At 37.2% G+C, this 27015-nt stretch overlaps 1 protein-coding gene across 2 annotated transcripts in view; it reads right to left on the bottom strand.

Moving 5' to 3' along the window:
• Positions 1-26631, bottom strand: part of MRPS9 (mitochondrial ribosomal protein S9) — a 34622-nt gene extending 7991 nt beyond the window's left edge. The window contains exons 1-6 of one of the 2 annotated variants that reach the window (XR_003990162.1): positions 26455-26623; positions 19335-19514; positions 10923-10985; positions 10802-10832; positions 8473-8552; positions 2079-2161 (exon numbers count right to left, since the gene is read on the bottom strand). Coding sequence is in view for 1 of the 2 variants with exons in the window: in XM_030477160.1 (XP_030333020.1) it covers positions 2079-2161; positions 8473-8552; positions 10802-10832; positions 10923-10985; positions 19335-19514; positions 26455-26532 (515 nt within the window). In the remaining variant the exon portion in view is untranslated. Of the gene's footprint in view, positions 1-2078; positions 2162-8472; positions 8553-10801; positions 10833-10922; positions 10986-19334; positions 19515-26454 lie in introns of both variants that reach the window. The other variant, XM_030477160.1, reaches the window with a different exon arrangement.
• Positions 26632-27015: the final 384 nt, after the last annotated feature.

The following is a 27015-nucleotide window of genomic DNA, read 5'->3' as shown; positions in this document are numbered from 1 at the left end:
TATGGAGGTGCTAACACAAAGAAAAACCAATGCTTGAAATAAAGCTTTATGAAATACCTATGATACAAAGTGATCAACCAAACAGAATGCCACCATAAATATATATGCCAAGATTATCAGCTAAATTTAAGGCAAAGCTGCAACTAGTTTCTTACCTCTTCAGGTTTTTTAGAAACAATCTTAATGAATGTTTTTCAGCAGCATTAAGGAAGCTGCGATTCAGAAAGCACTCCTTCTGAAGGCTGATTTTAAGTAGTACTTCTTCTTAAGTATATATTTTAATGCTTTTCTGAGTCAGGGCACAAGAAACGTTTATTTAGAAATGATGCTGGGTTTAACAATAATTTTAAAAAGCTTCCAATCCTGACAGACTCAAGTATATACTTACATTTACATATCGCTACTTCCAGTGAAGTCAATGAAATTTTTTACATGTGAAAAGCTGTAAATTTAAAGTACTTCAAGATCAGGTCCTAACCCTACAGTTAATATTATAGAATGTATCCACAATAGACCATTTTTGGGGAAAAAGAAAAAAACAAAACAGCCCTTCCCACCAACCCTCTACCTATACTTCAGAGATGAATTATCCAGGCTAATCTCAGAGGAAGTACCATATCCAGTGTGGAAAATAAGTCTCAAAAATCCTTTAAATTCTCTGAGCTTTTACCAACCTAACAGGGAAAAAACCTTTCATCTCTGACTAGCTTTAGGTCATTTTTCACATCAGTAAATCCACTGGCTGAGCTCTGTAAGGAGTCAGGTTATTTTTCAGCAGCATACACCAAGAAACTAAATTCATTTGTTTTCTTGTCTGCTCAGAAGCTAGCATGAATCTATGATAAAACATTCTGTGGGTCATAGGACACTATTTATATCATGAAGAAACATGAACTTCTGTTACTTAAGAAATTGAAATAATCTCAGCAAATTAATCCTTTCTAACATAAATAACAAATGGCTGAAATTAAGAAATGACAAACCAACATGATGTGCAACTGGAACAGCACATAAATCTGGCTAGAAAACGCACAGCAAGAACAAAGATAAAAACAACTTGAACAGTGAAAAACTAACTATACAGAAAAGCAATAAATGCCCAAATCAAAACTTTCTAGCTGTATCCATTTCTTTTAAAGACTTCCTTATTTTAATACTCTAATATATCATAAAATCCTTGCAAAAAAATCTCAAAATGGAAAATGAAGAATACAGCCAAAGAGAAGCAAACAGTTCTTAAAGCATATGCCCATTTCAAAGACAATCCTGACTATATGTGCTAAGAAACAAACAATGGTAGCATCTCTCATAGCTTCTTCTGGTTGACATGTATCTTTTTCTGTCCATTGGCTAACTAGCTGAAAAGGGCTCCCTGTGCATACCAGAGAAGTTAAAGAGGAAAAAGAAGACAAATTCAATTCAGTTACTAATAATGGTGATATTTAAACAAATCCAACCAAATAAACTTTTCTAAAATTACTATAGTTTTTGATGATTTAGCTGGTCAAAGCCATTAGAAGAAAAATAGTGAGATTAAGTATTTTGATACTCTTCAAGTTAAATATTGGTAAGTAAAAATATTCAAGAGCTGTCATTAATGAACGAGCCTCAGGCCTTAGGATTTTTGCAACAGATAAACAACTTCTTACGTATTTTAAAACACCTTCTTTTATTATAAAGAGCTTACCTTTTTCAAAGATCTTTAATAAAGAAATAATTAGAAAACTTCATATACAGAAACATAGAATCCTGGATATACTCTACTTATTTTCAAATCAAACTTTCATATAGGAGAGAATATTGAAAAGAGCAGGAAGACATTAAAGAGCAAGAGAAATGGAGGTGGTTGTCCCTATTCAAGCAGTGAGAAGCAAGCACTCCACACATACATACTACAGGTAAGACTTTTCAACCTGAAATTACCATGCAAATATTAGACAAGGAATAGAGAAAAAGTCTGAAAATGTGCTCGTGGAATAAAAGGCAGGTAGGATGGGGACCCACAAGAAGTGCCAAGACAACATATTGAAGCATTTTAAGAAAACTAGTATCAATATTCAGTCTAACTGGAAACTTACTTTTTTTCCTTCTGAGGAGGAAGGTCTTGAGCTGTCAGTTCATCTTGATATTTCTGAACATTCAGTAATTTTTCATGTGTGTCCTAAAATGTATATGGAAAAAGTACTTTAATGCATTTTTCCATTTCATATTTAAATTTTGTTATTTAAAACATATGCTTATGTGGTTTTACTCTCCAAACACTTAAAATGCAGGGGTTGGAAAACAAGCAGAGCTCTTGACAAAACAAGAATACAGCAAGTTAAATCTAAACCAGTAAAAATTTAGACAGTATATATAATATTTTCATACGCAGGTCTAAGTAATTTATTTTGAATTGAACTATTTTTCAACAGTTAATCATACGCTTGTACATAAAAATTCTCAACTGTATACAGAGTAGATTTGTATAATGGATACACTGCACAATAAATTTCATCAGTGCATCTACAGTTTAGTTTGACTTCCTCAAAATACTGACAAGGTATTAGTTAAGAGTTTTGTACATTGAGAGTGTGAGCTTTATTGGTGGTCGATATCAGTCAGAAATCCCTCTTACCCAGACATGTCTATAAGAACACACATAAAGTTGTATATTTACCATAATCAGAATTTCTGTTCTTTCAAATGTTACAGATACATTTATTCTGAATTTTCATTACTTTTTTTCCCTCGAAATTCTTAACTATGCTATTATTTTCAAACAATGCTGTGACAGCCATTTACCATTTGGAAAAACAAAAGAAAAATAACACTCCAGAAATTCACACTGAAAATATTACAAAAGAAACATGTTTTTAATAAAATATTTTCAGGGGTTTTTCCCAGTTAAGAAACTTTCGGAGACTATTTGGTTCCAAAATACAATACTCTGAACTACAACAGTGATTCAAATCACAAGTTTAATAGGAGTATTTGGAGAAATAATTTTAAGTGATATTGAAACAAAACAGGATTGCTGTACTACAACGAAGTACTTATATGCCAGATAATTTACCTCCATTACCACGTGAAAATAGAGATCTTATAATCACTATCATATACCTTATTAATATAATGAGTTTTATAGCAAATACTAGAGAGAAACTACAGTGCAAGAATTAGAAGGGACAAGGAACAACTGTTAGGGTTTTTTTTTCTTTGTATTACTTACAATAAGCAGTAAAAGAAGAAACATTAGTTCAGAAGTTAATCAATGAAACGCTAGTTCTTAACATAATACTGGGATGTGCAACAGGATGCAATGAAATTTCTGCAACAGTGTGCATTTAAAAAGAAAAAGCTAAGACAAAAACCTCTTGCTTCGTTATAAACACCTACTGTTCAAGCTGATTTATCCACTAATATAATAATACACCCGCACATAGACTAAAAATATTTGTACTGTAAGTGTATGTACTAAGAACAGATTGTTATCTGAGCTGCACTCAAAGCATTTAAATAGGGACAATTCACTGAAGTCTTTGATGCTGGTCACTGGTGACATTTTTAACAGCACAGTGGAACAAATGCACTTTTGGAATAACTCCACAGTATAAAATCCTGAAGTACAAAACCATCCACTTTTGAGACAGCATAAGAACTCACAGTAGCATGCCTTTCAGAAATCTTTTATTTTTTATAGAGATAACTGTATCAGACAGAAACTCCAAAAATTTTTCAACTTAAAAAAAGTCTATCTTCAATCACGGGAAACAGAAAAGAGTACTAGAAATTGTACTTCCAAATACTTCCAAACCTCATAAATAATCTGTAGATCTCTAAGATACCAAGATACTGCAGCATCACTGTGGGCAAGATTCACGTCACATCACTAATAATCTTAATGGCTCCATTCAGAGCTGACTATTAGGCTGCAAAAATTACTGCCTATATATTAAAAGCATAAACATGGTTTGGGTTAGAGGGCATGAGATGTGCCTGACACCAAGCAATTTTTAGGCATCTGTAGTTAGACATGAGAAAGAATCAGTATGGAAGGTTCTGCCTGGGACTGTAGAGGGAGGGAAGGGGAAAGAGTGCTGTGGCTGTCCCTCAGCTACCTGGGCAGAGCTCAGCTGGAAAAGGCGTAGAGAATCCTGCGAGCTCCACAAGTTTCTGCATTTGGGAGCAGTCAAACCAGGCATAAAGACAACATTCCAGTGTTAGATGATCAGAAGAGGTACTGGGTTACTGGGTCTTATATATAAGGCAGTTTTTCGCTTTGGTGCTAGTCTCCCAGTTTACCTCTTGCCTTCGTAAGGCACTGAGTGTCACCTTCCCAGCTGGCAAAAGCAGTCTGCAGTCTGCCCCCTCAAATAGCCACCATCTTCACTACACTCCATCATGTACATTTATGTATTGGAATGGTCAGCACAAAAATACATGAACCAGGAGCTCAATAAACACACAACTGTTCTTTAAAAAAGGGCAGGGGGAGGGAATCACTGTTGTTACCTTGGGACAGACTGACTACAATCAGAATTGCTTCTAAAGAAGCAACTGAAGGATTTGCAGGTTAACACGACACAAGGAACACTTAAGGATTTTGTCATCATACTCAGAAACTACCAATAAACACAGGCAAATAAAATGAGATATGGGTTGCCACCCACTAGTTTTTAGCCTCAGAAATTTGTTGTTAAAATGACAAAGCAAGCTTTACAACAACTGGACCAAGATTTTCCTGAAGACCCTCCCTAGGTATTCCCAAAGAATACCAACACTCCACTGTCCATTTAAGTTCTAAGAATGTGCACTTCTAACAATTAAAATGATCTCTTTCAACTGTTCATGTTAAATTACAGTAATTATGTCCATTCCTACAGAAAACCTTTTACACAAGAAATGAAGCCAAATGACATTAAAAAGTAGTATTTTAAAATACTTCCAAGTGAAGAAAACCACTAAATATAATTTCCTGCATATTTCTGGCAATGAAAGTGGACTTGCATCTCTTATGAAATAGAATTTTGGCCTGAAATATTTAAAAAAAAAATTAATGCATGTATTTCATCTCTGTATAAAGATGAAGTCAATAGACTAAAAGGACCACTCACGTGTGAAGTAAAGTATGTTGGATGAGCCTTTGCAAAATCAGGAATCACATGTAATGCCTAATAATTTATCTGACAAATCTTCACTCCCCAACGGCTAAAGAAAGCTTCGGAAGACACAGTTGCTTTTTCAAAGCTGACAGGTGAAGATTTTACTAATCACTTCAGAATTCAATAGTCCAATTCATGAATGTACACATCTGTGTGCCTTGTAAACTCAGCTATTACACAATCAAAATAGCTGATTTTACAAGATTGTCTATGTACTGAAATGCGTCCATTTCTAATAGAGAGATCAAATTTCACATACCTACAAGGATGCGTTCTTAAAATAAAATCTTATTTTACTCTGCATTAGAAAAATAGGGAAGGAATTAACAAATGAAACCCTAGGAGCAGATATTTTTATGATAAGAAATATTTTAACATTTTGGTTAAAATATGCTGCAGATGATATTTTACATCAATTTGCCTTTTTCTTTTCTTATGCAGTTTTGACTTCAGCATATACTTTGGGGTTTTTTTAGTTGTTTTTTTTGCTTGTGGGGGGTTTTTTTGTTTTGGGTTGTGTTTTTGGTTTGTTTTTTTTTTTTAAGACTTAAAATGCTCTATTGTTAGAGCATTTACCTTTGATAAACAATCTCTGATATTTCTAAAAAAGTATGAGAAACACTACTACATAAAATTACTACTTTGTTAGACAAAATGGTATTAAGAAACCATTTTGTCTTGTTCTGCACATTAGAAAAATATATTACTCTGGAAAACTCTTAAGTTAAATGATGATCAAATACGATATCGAACATTTGTGAAATGGTGTTTCATGCAATAAACATTATTTTGTGTATCAAGAAAAATAAATTGTCCTTTTCCCTGCAGCTAAACTTTATTCAACAGGCAGAACAAAGACAACAATGGAGTATAAAGCAAATATCCTTTATGAAAATTCACTTAATATTCAAGGCATAACAACACATATATCGGCGGATATAATACATGCAAATATACACAGTTTATTTTTAGTAAGTGTATAATATTATTTATTAGCATTAATTAAACAAATAATGCTGTGATCAGTTATATTGCTAGCAATTCATAAAATTCAAGTTCCACATGAGTCTATGTAGTAATTAATGGCATACAAGTTTAAGCTAAATATTATGTTTATCCGATTTATTAGACTTAATATACCAATTTAAAAGACATCCTCAAATGGGATTGATTACTTACACTAGACTGTATTAACATACACCCCCCTTTTTTCCCTAGCCAAATTAATTAGCTTTGAGACTTAAAAATACATTTTGTTAAATACACATTAGTCTAATAAGAGGTTAAAACAATGTTGGGAATTTCATGCAGATTTCAGCTTTCATTTGGCTGACTAAAAAAGAAACCCTGTTAAACCTCACTTAATGGATTTACATTTATAAAAGCCTATTTAATGAAAAAATTCAGAAACAGTAGCACACTCAAGTATCCTATACTAATGAAAAATGCATTTGTCAAACCCATTTGTTTGAAGGTGGTTGCCACACTGTTAGGAACAAGATGCACACTATTCTTTTCGAGATTTCCAAGGCAAGCTTGCGTACTCTTTCTAACTGCTAGGAAGAGCTAAAAATAAACTCGTGCTCCTTGTAAAATTTGTAATTTCTTCATTATGATGGAATGCAACAAAACATCTTGCCCTTGGGTTGCTCTGTTTCAGCCAAAACAAATGCAAATGGCTTGTCAGATGACAGCTGTTTGATAAGGCTCCTCTACAAGACCTGCATGCTTTACTTTTTTTCCGTGAAACTTGGGATGAAAGGCAGAAGGCAGGAAGAGAATTAATGTAGCATACAGTCTAAAGGCAATGCTACAACCGTGATTAAGTAGAAAAGTTAAAAGGCACAGATTTTCCACAGCCTTGCTGTGTGCAACCCATCCGTGTAACAAGTTGACAGGCCTAGCGCGTCAGCTCCATCATCCTCTCCGACAGCTAAAACGCAGCATTGCATCCCTTTTCAGAGAAAATTTGCGTCTGCACCATGAAGCGTTGTACATTATTTCTTAGCACTGCAGGGGGCTCAAGTCCATATGGAACCTTCACAAATATTACCACAGATCAAACCAGCGGCGTTTCGAGGCAGATTTGACATACCTATTTAAATGAACAGCAGGGGTCCTCGGGCTGCCTCAGGCTGCGCAGGAGAAAACCTCTGTGGAAAGCCTATGCTGCAGCTCCATTACTCAGCAAAGACACACTCTACATTTATCATTCATTTCATTTCTGCCAGGGCAAGAAGCTCATTTGCCCAAGGTCAACAACAAAAAAAAAAGGGGGGGGGGGGGTTGAGGGGCTGAGGGGTGGGTTTTATTCTCCCAAAGAAATAAATGTACCTGACAAGTGGGGATTTTGTCCTTTGGGTACGCAGAATGCAAATAAATATCAGATAATTCTAGTAAAAACACTACACTCAGTAAAGCTGTGAACCGAATTTGAGAACATGAAGCTTATTTTTTTTGACAACAGACTAACCACAGAACTAGCTTTATAAGACTATCTAATGAGGAAACAAAATCTGACATGATTGTCCAATTAAATCTTTCTGCATACATTATAAATGCTTTTGTCTTCTCTAAATACATGTCAGAAACATGCACATCTTTCTATAAGCTCTTCTAAAGAGGTAGAAAATGCTGGCATTATTGATGGTCATAGATACGAAATGTCTGTTCATCATTCACATTAAGACTCAGGGTCTAGTGATGTTCTATTAGATACAGCTTTTTTCATAAAGGTAAACAAATGCAGATCCTTTACTCCTGGAACCACACTAATCAGAAAAAGCCTTAAGTTTGCATGAATGGAAGAGTCTTGGAAAAATCAATTAAGCAGTTTAAATGCAAATTTTCTTCACACTGAATGTCAGCACAAATAACATTTCCTACAGCTCTGCCCTTCAAGGGGGAAAAAAAAATAAAACCCACAAAAACAAACCCACAAACTAAAACAAACTATTCTCTATTCTATGCTGAATTTTCCTAAAACTACGTATTTTTGTTGTATATGCATTCGCCATTGCTAACCAGATACTGCCTACAAGAAAGCATTTGGACTATTCAAACCTAGTCCACAGCTAAAACTGTAAAATAAGCCAAAAAATTAATAGTGAGAACTATTATGTGGTCTATTTGCTTAAATGTGATATAAAAATGCCCCTAATAATGGATATTCTGATATAAAAATATACACTTCATTTAGCTTCAGTGGTGATATTAAGGCCTCCTGTGAAAACATAAGTAAACTCAGCAGCTCCTGATGCGCATCTCTAGAATAACACATACTTGACTGGGATCTAACATTACTTATTACAAATTATAACATACTTACATGCATTAATGAATAATATGCCTGCTTGCCAGTATAAAAGAGAAAGTGAAACGGTCGGCCATCTTCTCCCCATTGGATTTCTAATGAAAAGCAAGATTAGACAAGAAAGCAATATACACTCACTAAATAAAATCCCCTGTATTTAATTGCAGTTATAAACCTCTTTCATAATACCTATTACTTTTTTAAATATCAGAGAACAAAGACATTTTACGGGTGTTCAACATCTCCAGAAATCTAACGACTTAGACTAGCTTGTTAAAAACCAATCTCCATCAGCAATTATAACCAAATATTTAATATAATGTTTCTAAAGATCATTTAACATGTACATCCTAAATAAACTTTCAAAGACTGTATAGTTGGTATTACAGATAGAACTATCCCTTTTAGAATAGGAAGAAATACAAATTACGAGACAACTGAAATCTACATAATGACCCTGAAAGATTAACAGTTCTAGAAAAATGGTGCTTTAAACCCAGAGCAATTTTTTTGTTAGTATAATACTTCTAAACTAAATCAAGTATTCATACAATTGTTTTTTGCAGGTAACACAACCGTATTCAGAACTGGGTGATTTTAGGACTTGTTCATGTTGATACATGTGGAATATGTAAATACGAAGACCTATCCTATAGTTTGTATAATTCATTCAGCAAGAAATGTATGTTCCATATAATTCAGCACATCCAGTTTATTTGGTTAATTAAAAAGATGTTATTAAAGGAAAAAAAAAATCCACTTCCAGGAAAAAAAAAAAAAAAACAAACCAAAAAAAACCCCAACATGACAAAGATACTTTCCAGATAAAGTGACAAAAATAACCTGTGAGCTCTTTACAAATTGAAATGTAGAGAAAGTCCTAGCCACTTTATCCAGTGAAGTTCAAATGAAGCTATCTATAAGCTATAGACAAAGGCAAGACTCCAAGAACTTGTCTGATAAGCATGATATGTATTGCATTAGAGTGTTAAGACATAATACAGCAGAAGCTGAATGTAAAGATGCAAAACTTACTAGAACAGAAGGAATAGAAGAGGCTTTTAGCCACACATACTACTAGTAGAATAAGTGAATTTCCACGTATGCAGCTGTGAAAGTCTATTTAGTCGAAATTACTGTTCAGGTATTTACATTTTTGTACTTTAAAGTTATCAAAGATATAATGCATAGACAAGACAAAGCTGCTTTAAAGGAGATACTTAATTGCAAGTGTTATTTTTAGATGTAAATACAAATATACATACTTATACTAATTAGTCCTTACACTCCTCAGGACACAGCTAGTATTTCAAAGAATTCTTTAGTCCTGAGAACATATAGAATAGTAGTTTAGCTCTGCTGTAAAACAGCCCTTCGATTTTTGAAATTGCATAATGACTAACTCCCTCCTACCTTTTTGCTTCCTACTTTTCACTTCACAATACTATGAAATTAGAAAATAATGCATGACACCATTTGAAATCTGAAATTCAAAAATTTCAGATAATTTAGCTTTCTAAAAGACACACAAAGCCTCAAAAACATGAAGTATCAATTAATTCCACGAACAGGAAAAGAACAGAAAATGGTCAGATTTCCACTGATAATCAGAGGTGTCCATCTGGGACTTGATAGTTCAGTGAATGTAGAATTTCACACCCATGCTACTAGTTCATACCAAACATGAGTCAAAAGTGGACCACAGGTTTTGACATAACTTTATGTAAAATTAATTTGGCAGTTTCAGTGAAATTCTCACTGACCGACACACTGGAATATCACTGACAACTGGGACTTCACATAGCATGTACAGAGCAAGGCCAAAGACAGTACAGATGCAAGTGCAGAGTTAAAATTTTCAGGTCAAAACCAAGGCATGATTGGGAGAGTTTCCACTCTCCCTATTCTCTCAATTGGCAATTTCAAAGATGTAATTTCTAAGCTTTTAGAGCAATGAAGTTACCAGGAAAACTTTGGTTTAAAATAGTATTAATGAATATTTTATGCCTGTGATAGACAGCTCTGACAAAAAGCTACTGAATTCAACAAAAGGTTTTCCCATGACTTCAACAGATTCTGCACGTCATCCTACCTATTGTTTATTTTTAAACAATGAAAAACATTTATCTATAGTCAGTTAACAAGATGTCTGAAAAGAACACTGGTATTCCAGAATCTAGCAGTACTTTTTATCCTAAAAACTAGAATATTAGATCAGGCTTTTACTGCTTGTGTCTTAGCAGTTATTAGGAACATTGGAAAAAAAGTAAATCTGTGAAAATAAGATATTATACATATGCAAAAATTCTTAACAACAATAATAATACCAACTATGAACACTTACTCCTCTGCTCTGGAAAAATTTCAGTAGGATGCTGTGAACAAACAAACAAGTATCAGCAAAAGGAAAAAGTTACTTAAAATCATGCTACAGCTATTTAGAAATGCAACCAAAAAAATCCTACCTTCATCATGGGCCTAGCTTGTTTGTCAAATAAGCCAGAAGGAAAGAGATAGGCAATAGCTCTCTGAAAACAAAAAGAGAGATCATATATGTAAATTTTTTTCTTCCACAAAAGCATCATCAAAATATTTCTTAGGTACTTTCCCACCGGGAAAAACAGTGTAACTTTTGTACAGTAGGCAACCAAACCAGTAAGAAAGAATGCCATATATGTGCTGTGCTGAAAAGCATATCATTACCTTAGGAATCCTCAGGAAAAGTTAAACCTCATTCTGAAGTCTGCACTCTACTGTATCAGAATGAATGAATTTTCTTCTTCAGTTTAGTTTTTATGGTATGCATTTATCATAACTTACCAGAACTACTCAAGTGCAAAGACCACCATTATATAACTAGTGATTTTCCCCTAAAATTTCAAGTGCTGTGACTTCTAGAAGAAATCACAACATTTATCTTTGTGAAAATACGTTAACAGACCAAGCATGGAAATCTTCTTTAAAGCAACTGGACAAAGCAAAGTTTTACACACATAGAGTCCCAGTTTCTCTATAGTTTTCTCTAGAAGTCTAAAAGCAATGGCAGTAGAAGATATTTTACATAGCCTAAATAAGCATTGTATTGACCACTGAATTTGGAAATAACTGTGCATCACTACAATCTTTGTTGAACTTGAACTGCTCAGAAGACAGACTGTTATATGACATCTTTCTTCACCTTAAATACATGAGGGTTTGCTAAAACAATTTAAAAACAACATATGACATTCATTACACACTCATTGTTTACCACTGTTTTCACTACCTACAAGGTATACCATTTGGTTTTACTTAACCAGTATCTACCACTATTCATGTGATGTGTAAAGTTAGTAGTATTTGCCTCCAACAAATAAAATAGGTATACCAATATTCCACATCCATTTCTGTTCAACATCAACTTACTTGCCCCCTTCAGTGTAACTAAAACATGATTTAATAAAGCAAAAGTATGCATTTATGAGAGCTGTTTATTTCCATTTGTTTTTAAAAACAAAACAGAAAATGCTAGCCATCAAAAACCCCCAAAGGTAGGGGTCTGACAAGAGTAGCCAACTTCAGACAGTGGGTAGTAGTGCTTAAGATAGAAATCTTGTGCTTGTACAGTAACAGGGACTAACTGAATAAACCCCTTTGGCAGTGGTCTTGTTTATATTTCCATTAGACAGTACAGAAAAGTAGAATTACAATAAAATCAGAGTTTAAAATCTTAAAAAGAATGGCTCTTTGTTGCTTAGGTTACCTTAGGGCTATTGCTTGCTGATATTTTTTTCCATGGACATGGAGTGGTTTGTCAGTGCTTCAACTGATTTAATATGCATGGAGTGTAAAAAGACCTAACCTATTACTTTCATTAATCCCCTACTGGCATTCTGAGCAGAAATTTTGAGAATTCTGAAGCAAACAAAAGGCTTAACTTGATTTTATGAAATGGTAATTTTGTTTCTCTTAGTGACTACTGTATTCCCATTTGTTAGTCAATGGGCATTTTATGCATACACACAGTAGGTGAACACCTATTTATGAACAAATGGGGATTAATTATGATGACAATAGAGAAATCAGCTGTGAGCCAAATGATGTTAAACAAACACCTTATATAATATATTAACAGAATTTATTACGGGATACTGAGACTGACTGTTTGTGTACTTAAGGCATAGTCTTTATACAAACATTTCCAGAATCTCAGTCAAAACAGCTACTGTAACTATGACACCTTAATAAATGCCAAATATAACAATTTAGCATTTATAATAACAACATTTATAACGAATAGAGTGGATGCCATTGGAGACCTTCTACTTCTAGAAAGTATATTTTATATTATTTGAGTGTATACTGGTGTCTTTCACACTAAAGCATAAACAAACCCTGCATTAAGAAATCCTACCATCTACTTTCTGCTCTCCACACAACTAGCCAAAGAATAGTTCACTTTGTAAGTTCACTTTTTTGTTGTTCCAAAATAAAAAGAAATAGAGTCCTGTCCTGCCTTCTCCCTTTTTATAGAAATGTAATTAAGAATGGACAATTTGTCTTTACTTCCCATTAGGAACTATCCTGGAACTCAACAGATTCCAGTTCAACTTTGTTCAGAAGTTTCTCCTTGATTTTAAATAGCTGTGTCCTCAGGCTGTACTTTTAGCAAATACATAGCATAACAGTCAGCCTCTCGGAAACTACATGTATAGAAGCTGATTTTTGTCCATGCAAATGTTTGTTTTGTAGAAAAAGAGCATTTCGGAAAAACGTGTAATTCTCAACACTCATGTGTACTAGCAATAAAATAAGACGGTGGAACAACCTTAGGAATGGCATCAGAATTAGTCTCTCCAAACTGCAGCTGGAGCACATAAATAACCATGAAATATTTTCCTGAAATCTTTTGACAATGTCTCAAGATTTGGAACACAGGCTTCCTTTCAGGAATCTCCATGTCTCAAATCAAAATTCTGTATAGAATTAACTGCACATTCTGCGTTTTCCTGAACATACAAGAAGCAGGTGAATGACCCTCTTAAAACTTTATAATCAAGGTTTTAAATGCTAGCAGTAAAATTCCCAAGAAGCCTTTTAGGCTTAGCTGCAGTCTTCCATTCCAGGAGTGGTCTTCTGCTTAAGGGTCATGGCCCATATCCTCCTTCTAGTGCTTAATTTGACTTGAACTCTAGATGAGAAAGGAAATGTCATGCTCAATATGACCAAGAACTACTTTCTTCATTTCAGCTATGCAAGATTCATTCACCCCACTCTGGCATCCACTGCTATTTCACAATTGTATTTGCTAAATCACACGGTTACCATTGTCTTTGGAAATAAAACACAACTTTCAAAAAAGAAACATCCATAATTATTTTCAGCAGAAACACAATTAAAAATCTGGATACCTAGTATCACAATAGCATTTCCAAAAATCATCACACAAACTACTGGAAAAAGGTGGAATGGGTACAGCCTGCTTCTGCTATAAGTTACTAAAAGAATTAGCCATTTCCTTTTGGGATTTGAAAGTGTATGTTTTTAAACTCTAACAGTAATCCACATGCACGGGGGGAGGGACGGAAATCCAGTCACACCTTTAAAAATAGCAGATAGTAATGAATACATGTTAGCAACAACATGGTTTACATCAGACGTTTCTGAAACTGTGCTAGTGAATGCAACATTCCTGTAACAAACTGAAAGGAATCCTGTCGTATCATCACTTATTGAGGGATGGCCTGAGTCAATATACTGCCCACAGGACTACGATGTCTTTCACTTGCAGCTGTAAGTTAGAATTCAAGCCAGTCTGACTAATGAGAACAAGCTTCCATCCCTATTAAATAAATACATATCTGGCAGTCCTTCAAACATGCAAACCAATTCATTAAATAATATCTCCAGCACTGCATGTTGCACATTCTGACTTCTGATCCTCCCTCCCTTCCTACATGCCAAGAAGTTTTGTTCACTCACTCCCTCAAACATCAGACTATCTCTGAATCGAACAAGTTCAGCTGGGTCAATAAGGGTTATGGGTTTGGTTTTTTTACCCTTAAGCCTTGAGAAATTAAGAATTCAATACTTTAATTCAAATAGAGTTGACTGAGTCATCCTGGGATAGGGAAAGGAGACTGAAACAGTTCAGTCCTTAAATAAACTGCCATAAGGAAGAGAGGTTTGGCAGGGCAAATCAATCTTGCTCAAGTGTCTTCCCATACTTTTGCTGAATCTACAGCTCAAAACATTCCACTAATTTTCATGGCTCAAATCATGTGCAAAGATAGTTATCTAAGTAATATCCGGGGAGAAAAGGTATTTTGTAGAAAACAAGGAAGGAAAGAAAGAAAAAGAAAAAACCAAAATCAAACCTCCACCCTGGGGTTCCCTTGCAACAGCATCCTTTTTGGAAGGGGACTCAAGAATCCAGCTCATTCTTTTTTAAATATACACGAAACTTTAATCATCAAAACACTGAAGAGAGAAGTGACACTTTATGCCATAACGCTTAATGAAACACCTGAGCAATAGCTGTTTCAGCTTCTTCTACTCCTCAACTTGATCACACAAGAGCCACTTTTCTTCTTAAACCTTGCCTCTTGAATCACGTTATTTAGCCTCTGTACTTCAGCATTTCTCAGACTGAGATGTTTGCTGGAACAGCTGTTTTCCCTTCTAACCACACTAGCAGTATACTTTAAAACTTTTCAGCACCCAAAATCCAGACTATTTGAGGCAGAAACAGGAGTGAATGAAAGAATGGGACATGAAATGTTAACTCTGAAATGGTTTTATTTATTTAACAAAGATTAAACGGTTAAAAAAAAAAAAAATCCATGACACACCTAAGTTTACCTTATAAAACAAAAATCCTTCTCTAACAGTTAACTACTAAAATTTATTGAAACCACCCAATTATTTGTCACTTTATCTGAGTTCTGGCTTAGAGAGAAAGAAATTTCAACTTCACAGTGATATATCATTTTAATACCATCACTTGAGGAAATAAGAAATGCTAGCATTACATGAAAAAAAACCCCACCTTTTTTATTACATTATTTTTATACCAACTAATAATTTCAAAACAAAAATTAACATCTTGTCCTGAGCTTGCAGAGCAAAAATATACCAAAAACCTGGTGAAAGAAACAGTCATTATTCCCATCTTCATTTCAACTTTTCAAAACACTGGTCAATATAAAAAAAGAGCTAAAAGAAAAAAAAATAAAATACAGCAGTCATCAATTCAGATGGACTTTGAAACAGAAGCAAGAAAATACTGATGCAGAGTTTGGCTCCACTGAGAAAAAAATGCTGAAAAGAGCATTCTAGCTTCAACTATTTGAAAAACAATACAAAATCGAGTATTTCTTGTAAGGACAGTGCTGGACAACACACTTCTTGCAGGTAACAGCATTTTGTCCTGAATAATGTTTCTGACATTTCACATATGCCAATATTCACTCATTTCTAACACTGTGTTACTAAAATTTGAATGTTATTTAGAAATCAGATGTGTTGAACCACTTTTAAAAGCAAATGAATACAACCTATTTTTCATTAAAGTCTTCATTCATTAAACAAAACTATACCCTATGAGGAATGAAGTTTTTCCATATTTAACATTTTCATAGTTAACAACCTTACTTATAGTTTTGCAACAATATATATGCTAGTGAAGATAAACACGTATTTTAGATTCAAATTATTCCATCTGCTTGACAACAATTTATTAGGTCATAGGGCAGACAACAAGAGAAAATGAGCACAGATCTCTCGCTTTTGAGTTTTACTAACTCTTATGGAGAAAGAGTATTGCTTTATGATGAGCTCACATCTGGGAAAGCATTTAGTGACTGCATAAAAATGCATAATAAAAATACTGGGATATAAATAGGTCATGAAGATTAAGATGCTTTTCTTGTATTAATCTTACTTCGATTTCTAGGCTTTAAAGTAGAACAGAACTGACAGTGGAAAATGAAGGTGGGCTATTTACTATAACCGTAAGTTAAAGTTAAATTACAAAATAAAAGGATTACAGACTCAACCGGGGAAAAGCACTAGGTCAGGACTGTAATCTCTATTAATTAGGTATCCCAGCTGGGCAGTGAGTATGCAGCTGTTAACTTGATCAATGACTTACCTAAATGTCATCTCTACTGATTCGCTTATAAATTACCAGCAAGTGAGACTAATGTACAGGTGCTAATTTATTTAAACTGTTCTCTGCAGTTCTACATAGCTTTATAAACTGCATCTGGCACCTAATGTTAGCTGTCAGTTGTACTTAGACATGCCTGTCCTAACGACTCTGTTCATTAGAAATGAGCACAAATTATGAAATATTGTGAAAAATGATACATCAAATGGAATGGGCAAAGCAAATCAATTAGAAAAACTTCACAGCACATATTCACACATAGGAGAATAAAACATCCTAGCTTCAGAGTGAGGTCTATAATACCAATTAAAAAGCAATTGGTAGACTTCTGCAGAGTTATATATCAATTTGCTGGATTTTTATTTTTTTCTCCTCCAGAAATACAGTTGTAATGCATAGCTTAACTTTTCATTCCTAAATAAAAGCATCGGCATGAGGCGATTCTGCTTCCACAACATCCAGAAGGATTAGCGAGTCAACTTACTTTCCTGCTTAAAACTTCACAACGTTTAGCTTTTACTAAGCTATACCTAAAACTCCAGTGAAGAACAGAATCCTGTGATGTCTACTTTGGAAGTACACTGCACAGGCTGATTAACGGTAGAAGACATGGAGGTATATAAGCACTCATCAGAAAGAATTATTACGATGAAATGTAAAGCTTGATAATTCTCCTGCCAGTGCTTAAGCAGCTTTTATATTTTTATAACAGAAATTTAATTATGCATAGCAGACACTATTACACACACTAATTATTTTCCAACACCTGATGGAACACGAAGAAATTAAAAATGTACCATAGATACTTGGTAACACCAAACACAACATTACTCTTTTGACTCCAATTCTCTATCTTTTCAGAAACAGAGTGCAAAGCAGCCCCATACCTGTCACCTGCACTGCATTTGGAAAAACTCATTTCCAGAATGTATCTGCTTTTACTAATGATGGAGCTCAGTTAATTTTTTGCAAACTACCAGTGTTGTGGATTCATAAAGAAGAAACCACTACTTAGATCTGGTCATTTTCAATTTCTTGCAGTTCAATTTCTTGTAAGCCATCTGTAAGCCTTCCCTCTAGACCCTGTCAAAGAAGGAAGCCAGACTGCAGATTAATGCAGTCTCCTACTATTAGCTTTTTCAGCAAACAAACAGAACTATTAGCAGCAGCATCGTATTGTACTAACATGGGAGGTATTCTGGTGGCAACTCTGTACATGAATACAAGAAAGTAACTCAAAAAGTTAAAGGTCATTAAAGGTAAGAAAAGAACATCTGAAAAATACAGGAAAAGAAATCTCTACAGGCTGTACAGAAATAAGAAAGCCAATGTAGAGTATCAGGCTGTTATTACTGCTGACCCAGATGCCTCGATGAATACTTTCACTGCTGACAGGACCTTATCAACTCTACACCAAGATTGTAATGGTCTCTGCATTGGCACTTCTCTGTAGAAGAGCAAAGTGACATCTCCAATTCTGAATGAAAGTAGCCACAGTATTAGTGCAAAGCTTTGTACTCGTAAAGCTTGATTTCCTACCGATTGGTGACTTGAAGTCAAGTTTCCCTTACGGATTTTCTGATATCTGATAAAACTCAAGTGTCATTTTAGCCTTTTTCTCAGCAGGCCATTAGCTGTGTGTCTCTTCTCTACTGTCTATTTTGGGGAAGTTTTCAAAACTTAGTTTTGAAGCCTGTCAAATGTATTTGAAATCAGCCTGTATCACCACCTACAGACTTAGTTCGTTCTTGGCACAAGCATGCTGTCAAGACCTCTTTTGTGGACACAGCTATGCTGACAGAATTTTGCCACTGAGAGGGGCAACAAACTCCTCACCTTGAAAAAGCTAAACCACGCACACTTCTCATTTCCCACATACCACATTACTATGCCTACCCTAAAGACCCTGCCAATATACTGTGCTGCCATGGCTATAGTAACAGTGCTGCTGCTGTGGAGAGAAAGCTTCAGCCATGAGACTTCACGCAGCTTCACCTAAGAGTGAATGTCACCAAATGACATTTCTCCTCCGTACCTCTGATGTGTGATAAAATAAGACAGAAGCGAAGACCAAGTGGGACATAAAAAAAAAAATAAAAAAATCCATGCAACAAAACATTTTGCTGAGTGAAAGGGAGAATATCTATACATAAGCCTAAATGACACAGACAAAGAGGAGGCCACCCATCCATCAGTTGTCAGACGGAATGGCAGTAAAATAGTATGTTTGGAGCTACTGATAAGAGTTTAAATTCACGTCTATATTAAAATCTCTAAGCTAAACCAGAGTGTTAGTTGTAAAACATCCTATAAAATTTAATTTGCATTACCGCAACCACAGTATCACACAAGAAAACCTGACCTAAATATACACAGCAGGTCAAATTGTGGGTAAACGTTTCAAAGTGCTACATAAACCTTTACGGTGCCTCTTATAACCTTATATCAAGGGAATTATCCATTAGTACTTTTAAAAAGAACCTACTGTGCTTTAGCACGATATGGTATATAGCTCTATACTGTGATGTCTGACCTCACATGGTAGCAGGGGTAGAATATCTATTCACAGTCACAGTCACAATGTTTGCAAAGTATAGTAGCATTCTTTCTTATTCTGACAGTTTGATTAAAATTCACAGAGAGCTGAGGGGCTCATGCTGAAGTAAAGTGCTTTCAATATCTGAAACTCTACAGTAAATTACTTCTCCAACAGAGCAACTGTACTTACATCAATATCCTCTTGGGTAAAAGTTTCTGGATCTTCTCCCATCATGTTGGCCAAATGTCTCTTTCCTAGGTTGAACTCTTCAATCTGTTTTTTAATAAATTCCTCTGTGTACTTTTCAGGTCCTGGGGCTCCTACATGTCTCCTCTGCACTGCTTTAGTGGTACAGATTAGCCTTAACACCTAACAAAAAAAAAAAAAAAAAAGAAAGTGAGAGTTACTTTACATTTTTGGCACAGTAAGCTCTAAACAACATGAATAATATAACAAGCCATTCATACCTATAACAAGATTCAATGCATTACTGTAATAAGTTAGATAAAGCAGTGCTTTTCATGAAACCATTTTCTTCCAATTGTTTAATGCCCATAAATCGATAAACACATTCCAAAACTTTACGTTTTCACACATTACAATGAATTCTGAAGATTTTTCTGACGGAAAGAGATGTATCATATGTCAGGAACATCCAGCAGAAGCAAAACACAGCACTGATCAACAGATGCGGTCTTCAGATAAAAATCTATCAGTAAATAAGCAGGTTTTGCCTTCACCTAAAAGCATCCCATAACAAAGCATGAAAAAAATCTGTGGGGCAGCTCTCTGGTGGCTTTCAGATGTGGCTGTACAAATGGTGCTAAAGGCTCTGGAAAGGTTATGGAGTCCTCCTTCCTTGTTCATAATGCCAGAATAGTTCTTAAGCTATTTCACTGTCTCAGGCAGAACAATCAGAAAACTAGTAAGTCTCACCAGAAATACTACTGAGCATCACACCAGCTCAGAAGTCACTTGATCTTTATGGGATACAGGTTTGGTTTTTCTTCTATCAAGGCAATCAGTAGTTAAGATGACCGATTTCCATCAAGCGCTCTGCCAGACAAACAGGAGCTTCACTGACAGAGCTATCTATAATGTCCCAATTCTGGCCTAGTGCCAATATTATGCACTATTTTGTCTCTCCAACGTTAGTATTAAAGTCCTCTGCAGCTTAATTATTCCACAAACTGAATGAGAACTGATTATTTGTGTGGTTGTCTGTGGGCGGCGGGAAGGAGGGAATCACAAGTAAAAAGGCTGTGTGGGACAGAAAAGCAAAGACAGAAAAAGAATCATTTCTGAATCAGAAAAAATGCCTGGTTGTGTTCACAACATAGTACTCTGAAACACCTCTCCAGCTCCTTCAACACTGCACAGCTTGGCTTTGTGAGCAGGCAGTGCAGTTTCACAAGGCAGAGCATGCCCACCCTAGAGCCTGCCCCTGCCAGCATTCTTTCTTCCACTCCCTTCACTCACCCTGCACCAGCTCTGGCACTCGGACCCTTTTGCAAGGCAGGCTCAGGTGCCTACATGTGGCAGAATTTCTGCTCCCTCCCAGTGAGTGGCCAGTCCTCAGCTGAGCTGGTTAAGTCCAAGCAATTCAAAGAAGGCTCGGAGAAGAGATGACATTGACATGAGGTGACTGAACCACACAACTCGGGGCAAGGAAGCAGAGGGGGAGTCCTCCCTTTACCTTCATTTCTTTAAGCAAATTATTAAATTGCCTCTGTGTTCTTGGAGCTGCAGCCCCAGTCTGCATTTAGCCAAACATTAAAACCCAAACATGCACAACAAAGTGAAATAGTTAGGGTCCTCATTATGAGGAAGAGAATAAAGCTAGTATGTGAAACAATTAAATGTTCTCCAGGTCCCAAGAATCATCTTCTCCAGATCACAATTTAGACATGCCAACGATTTTGATGGTTGTTTTCCCATTCTGAGTTAAGCTAATATGAGTAGCATAAAATACTTACTATCTTCCTGTAACTAATACAACAGTAATCTTCAAACCCAACTATAACCAAAATTATACATGTCTCATCAAAACAAGATTACATGGATATACTTGCAAGACAAACACAAAAGCGGATCGAACTTACACCTTCTGTTAGTAACATGTGTTACCTTGCATGAACTCCTCCTGTGAGTAGAAGCTTTGAGTGTCGTCTATTACATAGTCAAGTCCTACATGAGCAGGAAATGAAACACAGCTATTCTTCTACTTTCACAGAGCCCGGCTGGTATTCTGGACATCTTGCAGCCCAGGATGGGCTGATTAAATGCACATCTGTAAAGCTATTACAGATAAAATTACCTGTCCAGGAGTGTCTCCAGATTCAATACACAAAATCTAACAACTCTACTTAAAATTTCAGTTTAGAATAAAGACTACAATATCCTGCCCTAAATCTATGTATAGTACATGGCTGTGCTGCAGGATAGGTTCTATGAATTCAATAAGGTTTAATACCAATGGTAAAGTAATCTTGGAATAACAAGGTCACACGAGATGAAAAGAACTGACCCTCTATGCTTTTACAACCTGACATAGATAAAGATATGCCCCCCAAGGTATGTTCCTCAGAAAAGTAACCAATACCTCTGCCAGAAAACATTTAAAAACAGCTTCAAGGCAGAATTTGGTGCTGAAGAGCCCACTGTTGCTTTGTTTCTCCACAGCTTATATGTATCATGTGCCATGCTAGTCCTGGTTTGCCCCCCTTTTTTTTTAATTCATGTTTTCTGTGAGGTTACATTAACATATACAGAATTAAAATAAAACAATCAAAATTTAAAATGTACACATTTTCCACAGGCAAGGCTCTGGTGAGTTCCTTGGAAAGCAGAGGTATGTCTACATATTCCCTATTCTTCTCTCCTAGTCACTCCTTAGGAAAGAATTCAATTCATCTTCTGTCTTACTTGTCTTAATAGTAACTAATTATTTGTAATTCTTTTTAATGAACATATGATTCCTTATTATGTGGCCCAAAATTGCTTTCTCTCTGCTATGCTTTAAACGGAATACTTTAAAAAAGATTGCTTTCATCTTATTCCTGTCAATTTCTATTGTAATTTTCTCATTTTTGTCCTCCTTCCCTCAAGCTATTCATATTCTTCCCTAGTTTCAATTCATCACTAATCAAAAGTCCCTGGACACACAAACTGTTCATAATTAGAAAACAGCCTCTTATGCAAATTAATATCTACTGCATTGGGTACCTCTTCTGGGATAAGAGTACTATTTCATGGGTGGTACAGGCAAGAACTGCAAAGCGCAGCTAAATGCTTCTGGCATTTCAGTCAAACAAGAAAGTGTGCTCCTCTGCTTTCTAGAGGCTTGCATCCACTTCTTACACGTTTCATAAGGCATTTCAGTAAATAGCAGCCTTGCCATTTTTTAAATAATAATGGTTATTAACATATCCCTGAAATAATAGACTCTCCACCAGGACAGAGGAGAACGGAAAGCCTTTACTTCTGGATACAACTCCTTGGTACTAACCCTCCCTCCCTACTCCCTCGCATTAAAACAGCTTGGCAAATCCTGATTTTCAAGGAAGACTATAAATATATGGAAAATCAGCTTATATAAAATTTGCCTCAGGAAAAGAAAAAGGCATTTTCAGACAACGTCAACATCTTGAACTTATTTTTTCCAAAAACAGAAGTAACTAGAACCTTTTACTTGTCCTGTTGATTTTGCTTCTCTAGAGTTATATGGATAGAACATCAACACATATCACAGAGGAATCAAGCTTCCCATATTTTTTGAATGCAAGGAAAGGGGAATCAGAGACAGGAGGCTTCAAGTCAAGAGAAAACATCATCCATTTGACAATGAGGTAGTTACAGAGATAGACGATGACAGCAAATGATATGGCACGCCTGCTGTTGCACCATTTTCATGCTGCTTCCATGCTCTAAGCTGGCACATTACCAACCATCTCCATTTCCAAAACCATGGAGCACACAAGTTTGTACTAAAAAATTATCCTTGGGGTAGAACTTCTGCAAGACATGTGGAACTGGAGCTGTAGAACCACATCAGCATGCAGGACTAAAGCTGCCCCGTGTCCACTGCTCCAATTACTGGCAGAGCTACTGCTGCTGAACCAAGCAGACAAGATACTAACAGTGGTCTACCAGTCACTTGTTGCACAAGAAAAAACATGTATTATGTAGCAATCATATAGAATGTAAATGCTCAGACCCATCCCGAGTTTCTAAAGAATTACATTTCATTCAATAGGTGAGTTTTTGCTTTCTAGTGTGCCGTTTTACAAAAAAGTGTTTTAATTTATTTACTTAAACAATATTTACATAATCTCAGATTTCAGTCAGCCTATGAAATAATTAGATGAATCAGAATCAGGTTTACATTTTAAGAAGCATCCTGTAAAACACTTCAGAAAGTATCACAAGGTGTCAGCAAATATGCATAAATGATTTTATATTAGTTTTTATACCAAATTTCACAATGTATTTAATCAGAAGAAACTTCATCTAAAAATGAAGTCTCTTAACAGGTAACTGTAAAACTGCATCTCCCCCACCCAGAAAATCTACTTTCTGTGCATATTTGACCAAACCTACATATTAAGTTTTGCTTATACGGTATGCTATGGAAATAAATGGCAGCTCTAAATGTACGGATACATGGCAAGTGGTCAGATGTGCTTAACTGGGAGCAGAATTTAGATACAGTTGTTTTGAGGCACAAGTTATTAAAAATCAACAGGCTCTTCAACTCCAGCTTAGTTAGTAACTGCAGAAAAAGCTACTCCATTCCAAGTATGTAGTTCTGAAAGACGGTCACCAACATGCTATCATCTCTTTCTGGTATCAGTACATATACCATCTACAGAGATTTAGATAAGGTGCCTGACCCAATCAAATTAAATAACACATATGGTACTCTGAAATTGTCAGAGAACAGCTAGTCAATCACATCAGAAGTGATTTCTTTTCTTTACGAATTCTGCTAAATCTCTGCAATTTGCTTATTTAGAAGAATAGGAAACTAAATCTGTTGTTCAGTCAAAGCTAAGGGGACTGGAATTACAAAGTTTCTCTCCACTTTCTCAAAGTGAGACACTTTTAAATTTAAAAAAAAAAAAAATCCCCAAGAAATTAAACTGCTTCTCCCATTAAGACAGACAAGAAGCAATGAACTAAACTCCAGCAAGAGATTTTTAGGATCGCCATCATAAAAAAAGTTCCCCAACAGTACGGGCAGGTAAGTGCTTAGTGTGAGAAATGGTTATTGCAGGTTAGAACAAGAGTATATCAACTTATTACCCCATCCTCAACAGCAACCGGTATCAAAAGCACAAGAAGAAGACAAGTACTGATAATTTTCCCAGGACACTTCCCCAGTTTCCAGCAATCTGCAGTTCAAAGACATGCTGATATCTGGTTTTTAACAGTCCCCAGTGGAATTTTCTTTCAAGTTTCTCAAGTGGCTTTTTGTATTCCTATAAATGCTTAGTTTCCTGAACATCCTCAGGAGTTCCACAGGTTAACTACACCTGTGGAAGGGTGAGTTTCTAAAGTCTCCTGGACCCACCTCCCATTAGTTCCCTTCATATCACAGAAGGGTTTGGATTGGAAGGGACCTTAAAGACCATCTACTTCCAACCCCCTGCCATGGGCAGGGACACCTTCCACTAGACCAGGTTGCTCAAAGCCCCGTGCAACCTCCGTCGAACACTGCCAAGGATGGCGCAGCCACAACTTCTCTGGGCAATCTGTTCAGTGCCTCACCACCCTCACAGTAAAGAGCCTCCTGCTTACACCTAAATCTACCCTCTGTCAGTTTAAAGCCATTCCCCCTTGTCCTATCAATACCTGATCTTAGAAAAAGCCCCTCTCCAGCTTTCTCGTATCCTTTGGTTCACAGTTAGGTGGGCTGCATACAACTACAGACTTAGGTACTGATCCCACCTCAGGGGGTGAGAGGAGTAGACAAATGACCTCTCAAGGCCTCTTCCAGCCCTGCCTTCTACAGTGAGTCCTCCTTCAAGATCATTTCCTCATTTACAACACAAATCTTTTTCAGCTCAAACTCAAGCAGGTGCCTGCCAGGAAAACTAAGTCATTGTCATAATCATACCTTTGATATAGGACAACCAAACCAACACAAACTATTCCAACTGAGAATGGAATCAAACGTTAGAATATTTTCAGCCTTATTCTGTTTCTCATTCCCTGCAGAACTTAAACGCATGTATTTGTGCTGCATAAAGAACTACCCCGATGGGCACCAGGTCTTTCTCCCTAACGGACAAAGCTAATCTAGAAGTAACCAATATAAACAGTTCAAATTGCTCCTTCCAGTATTACCTTTCATTTCCTTACTGCATCTATCTTCTGCTGCCCCACAGTTTGGTTTAGTTCTGTCACCAAACAGTTCTTCAACCTTTATTATCCTAAATTACTCTGTAATTTGAAAGTGTTACCAGCATGCCTTTTTACCCACTTGCTGGTGACTATTTAAATGTATATACAGGTGTATCGAATACCACTGCACAAACACAGTGGCTGTCCTCAATACTGACCACAGCCAAGCTTTTTAATGAACCAGCAATCAGCTGAACACCAGTATCTCTAAAAACAAAAGGGTAGTGCTGTTTAATCATAAGTTAATACACTTGTGGAGCACATTCCTCTCTCTTGCAGGAACTGGAAGAGTTCGCTTCCTACTTACATGCTGAACGAACACAATTCAAGGTGATGAACCTAAAATACTACTATCTGGTCTTGCGGAAGGTGCCCCTGCCCATGGCAGGGGACTTGGAACTAGATGAGCTTTAAGGTCCCTTCCAACCCCCAAACCATTCTGTGATACAACTTTGCGTTGCCTTTGGTCTACGCACTGCCTTGTTAGTTCTAGGTACATACGTAATGTATCAGGTTTTAACTACGCTTTCCCTTTATATCAAGAAAGGTGAGCTCGGCTCACGGTGGGGCCGGCCCTCGCCCTCCCCAACGCCGCCTCCTCTCGGCGCCAGCCCCGCCAGCGCCCGCTAGGCCGCAGCCCCGCCGGCCCGGGGCAGGGGCCGGGGACAGAGCAGCACCACGTCCCGGCCCAACCGCGGCCTCCGCACTGTCACCGCGGCAGGGACACCCGCGCTCCGCCCCCCCTCCCGCTCGCCACCTGCCGCCGCATGGAGCGCCCCGCGCCCGGGCAGAAGCCGAGCGGGCTCCGCATAACGGGGCGGCAGGAAGGGCCCGGGGCGGCAGGAAGGGCCCGGGGCGGCAGGAAGGGCCCGGGGCGGCAGGAAGGGCCCGGGGCGGCTCTCACCTGGCCGCGCGGCCCGCCCGGCACCGCCGCGCTCCAACGGCCGCCCAGCCGCAGGACGCGCCCAGCGGCCGCCGCCATGCCCGCAGCTCCCCGTCCCGGCCGGCGCAGCGCGGAAGCTCCCCGCCGCAGGCCGCAGGGGCACCGATTGGCGGGCGGGGTAAAGGGGCGGGGCCGCGCCTGCGTGGTGGCCCCGCGTCCGGCCCGTCCGGCTTCCTGAGCGGGGCCGGTGCGGCGGGGCGTCTGGGCTGCGGTCGGGTGTGGGAATGTGTTTGGAACGTAAAACGCTGCAGCGTTATCAGAGTTGAGGCTGGTGTTTAAAAGGACGGTGTATAAGTTGTATTAACTTGGGACCAGGTCAGCGGTAGGCCCCCAGCTGTCACCTGAAGCGGGCTCTGCCCCGGTGAACCTCACTCCTGAAGGAAGAGGCTGTGATCAAGAGTCCTGTTTAAGCGGGTAGCGTTGGGCATCCCAGCGTGTCCCTGCAACACGGCTGCTCTGGAGAGTTGTAGCAAAAAGTATGCCTCACCCCAGCACCGGGCTTTTTTTTCCGTGGAAAAATGC

This window comes from Strigops habroptila, chromosome 2, assembly GCF_004027225.2.
Source record: "Strigops habroptila isolate Jane chromosome 2, bStrHab1.2.pri, whole genome shotgun sequence".
Classification (NCBI taxonomy): Eukaryota; Metazoa; Chordata; class Aves; order Psittaciformes; family Psittacidae; genus Strigops; species Strigops habroptila.
The sequence above is the reverse complement of the archived record's forward strand: the minus strand, read 5'-3'. Positions and strand labels throughout refer to the sequence as shown.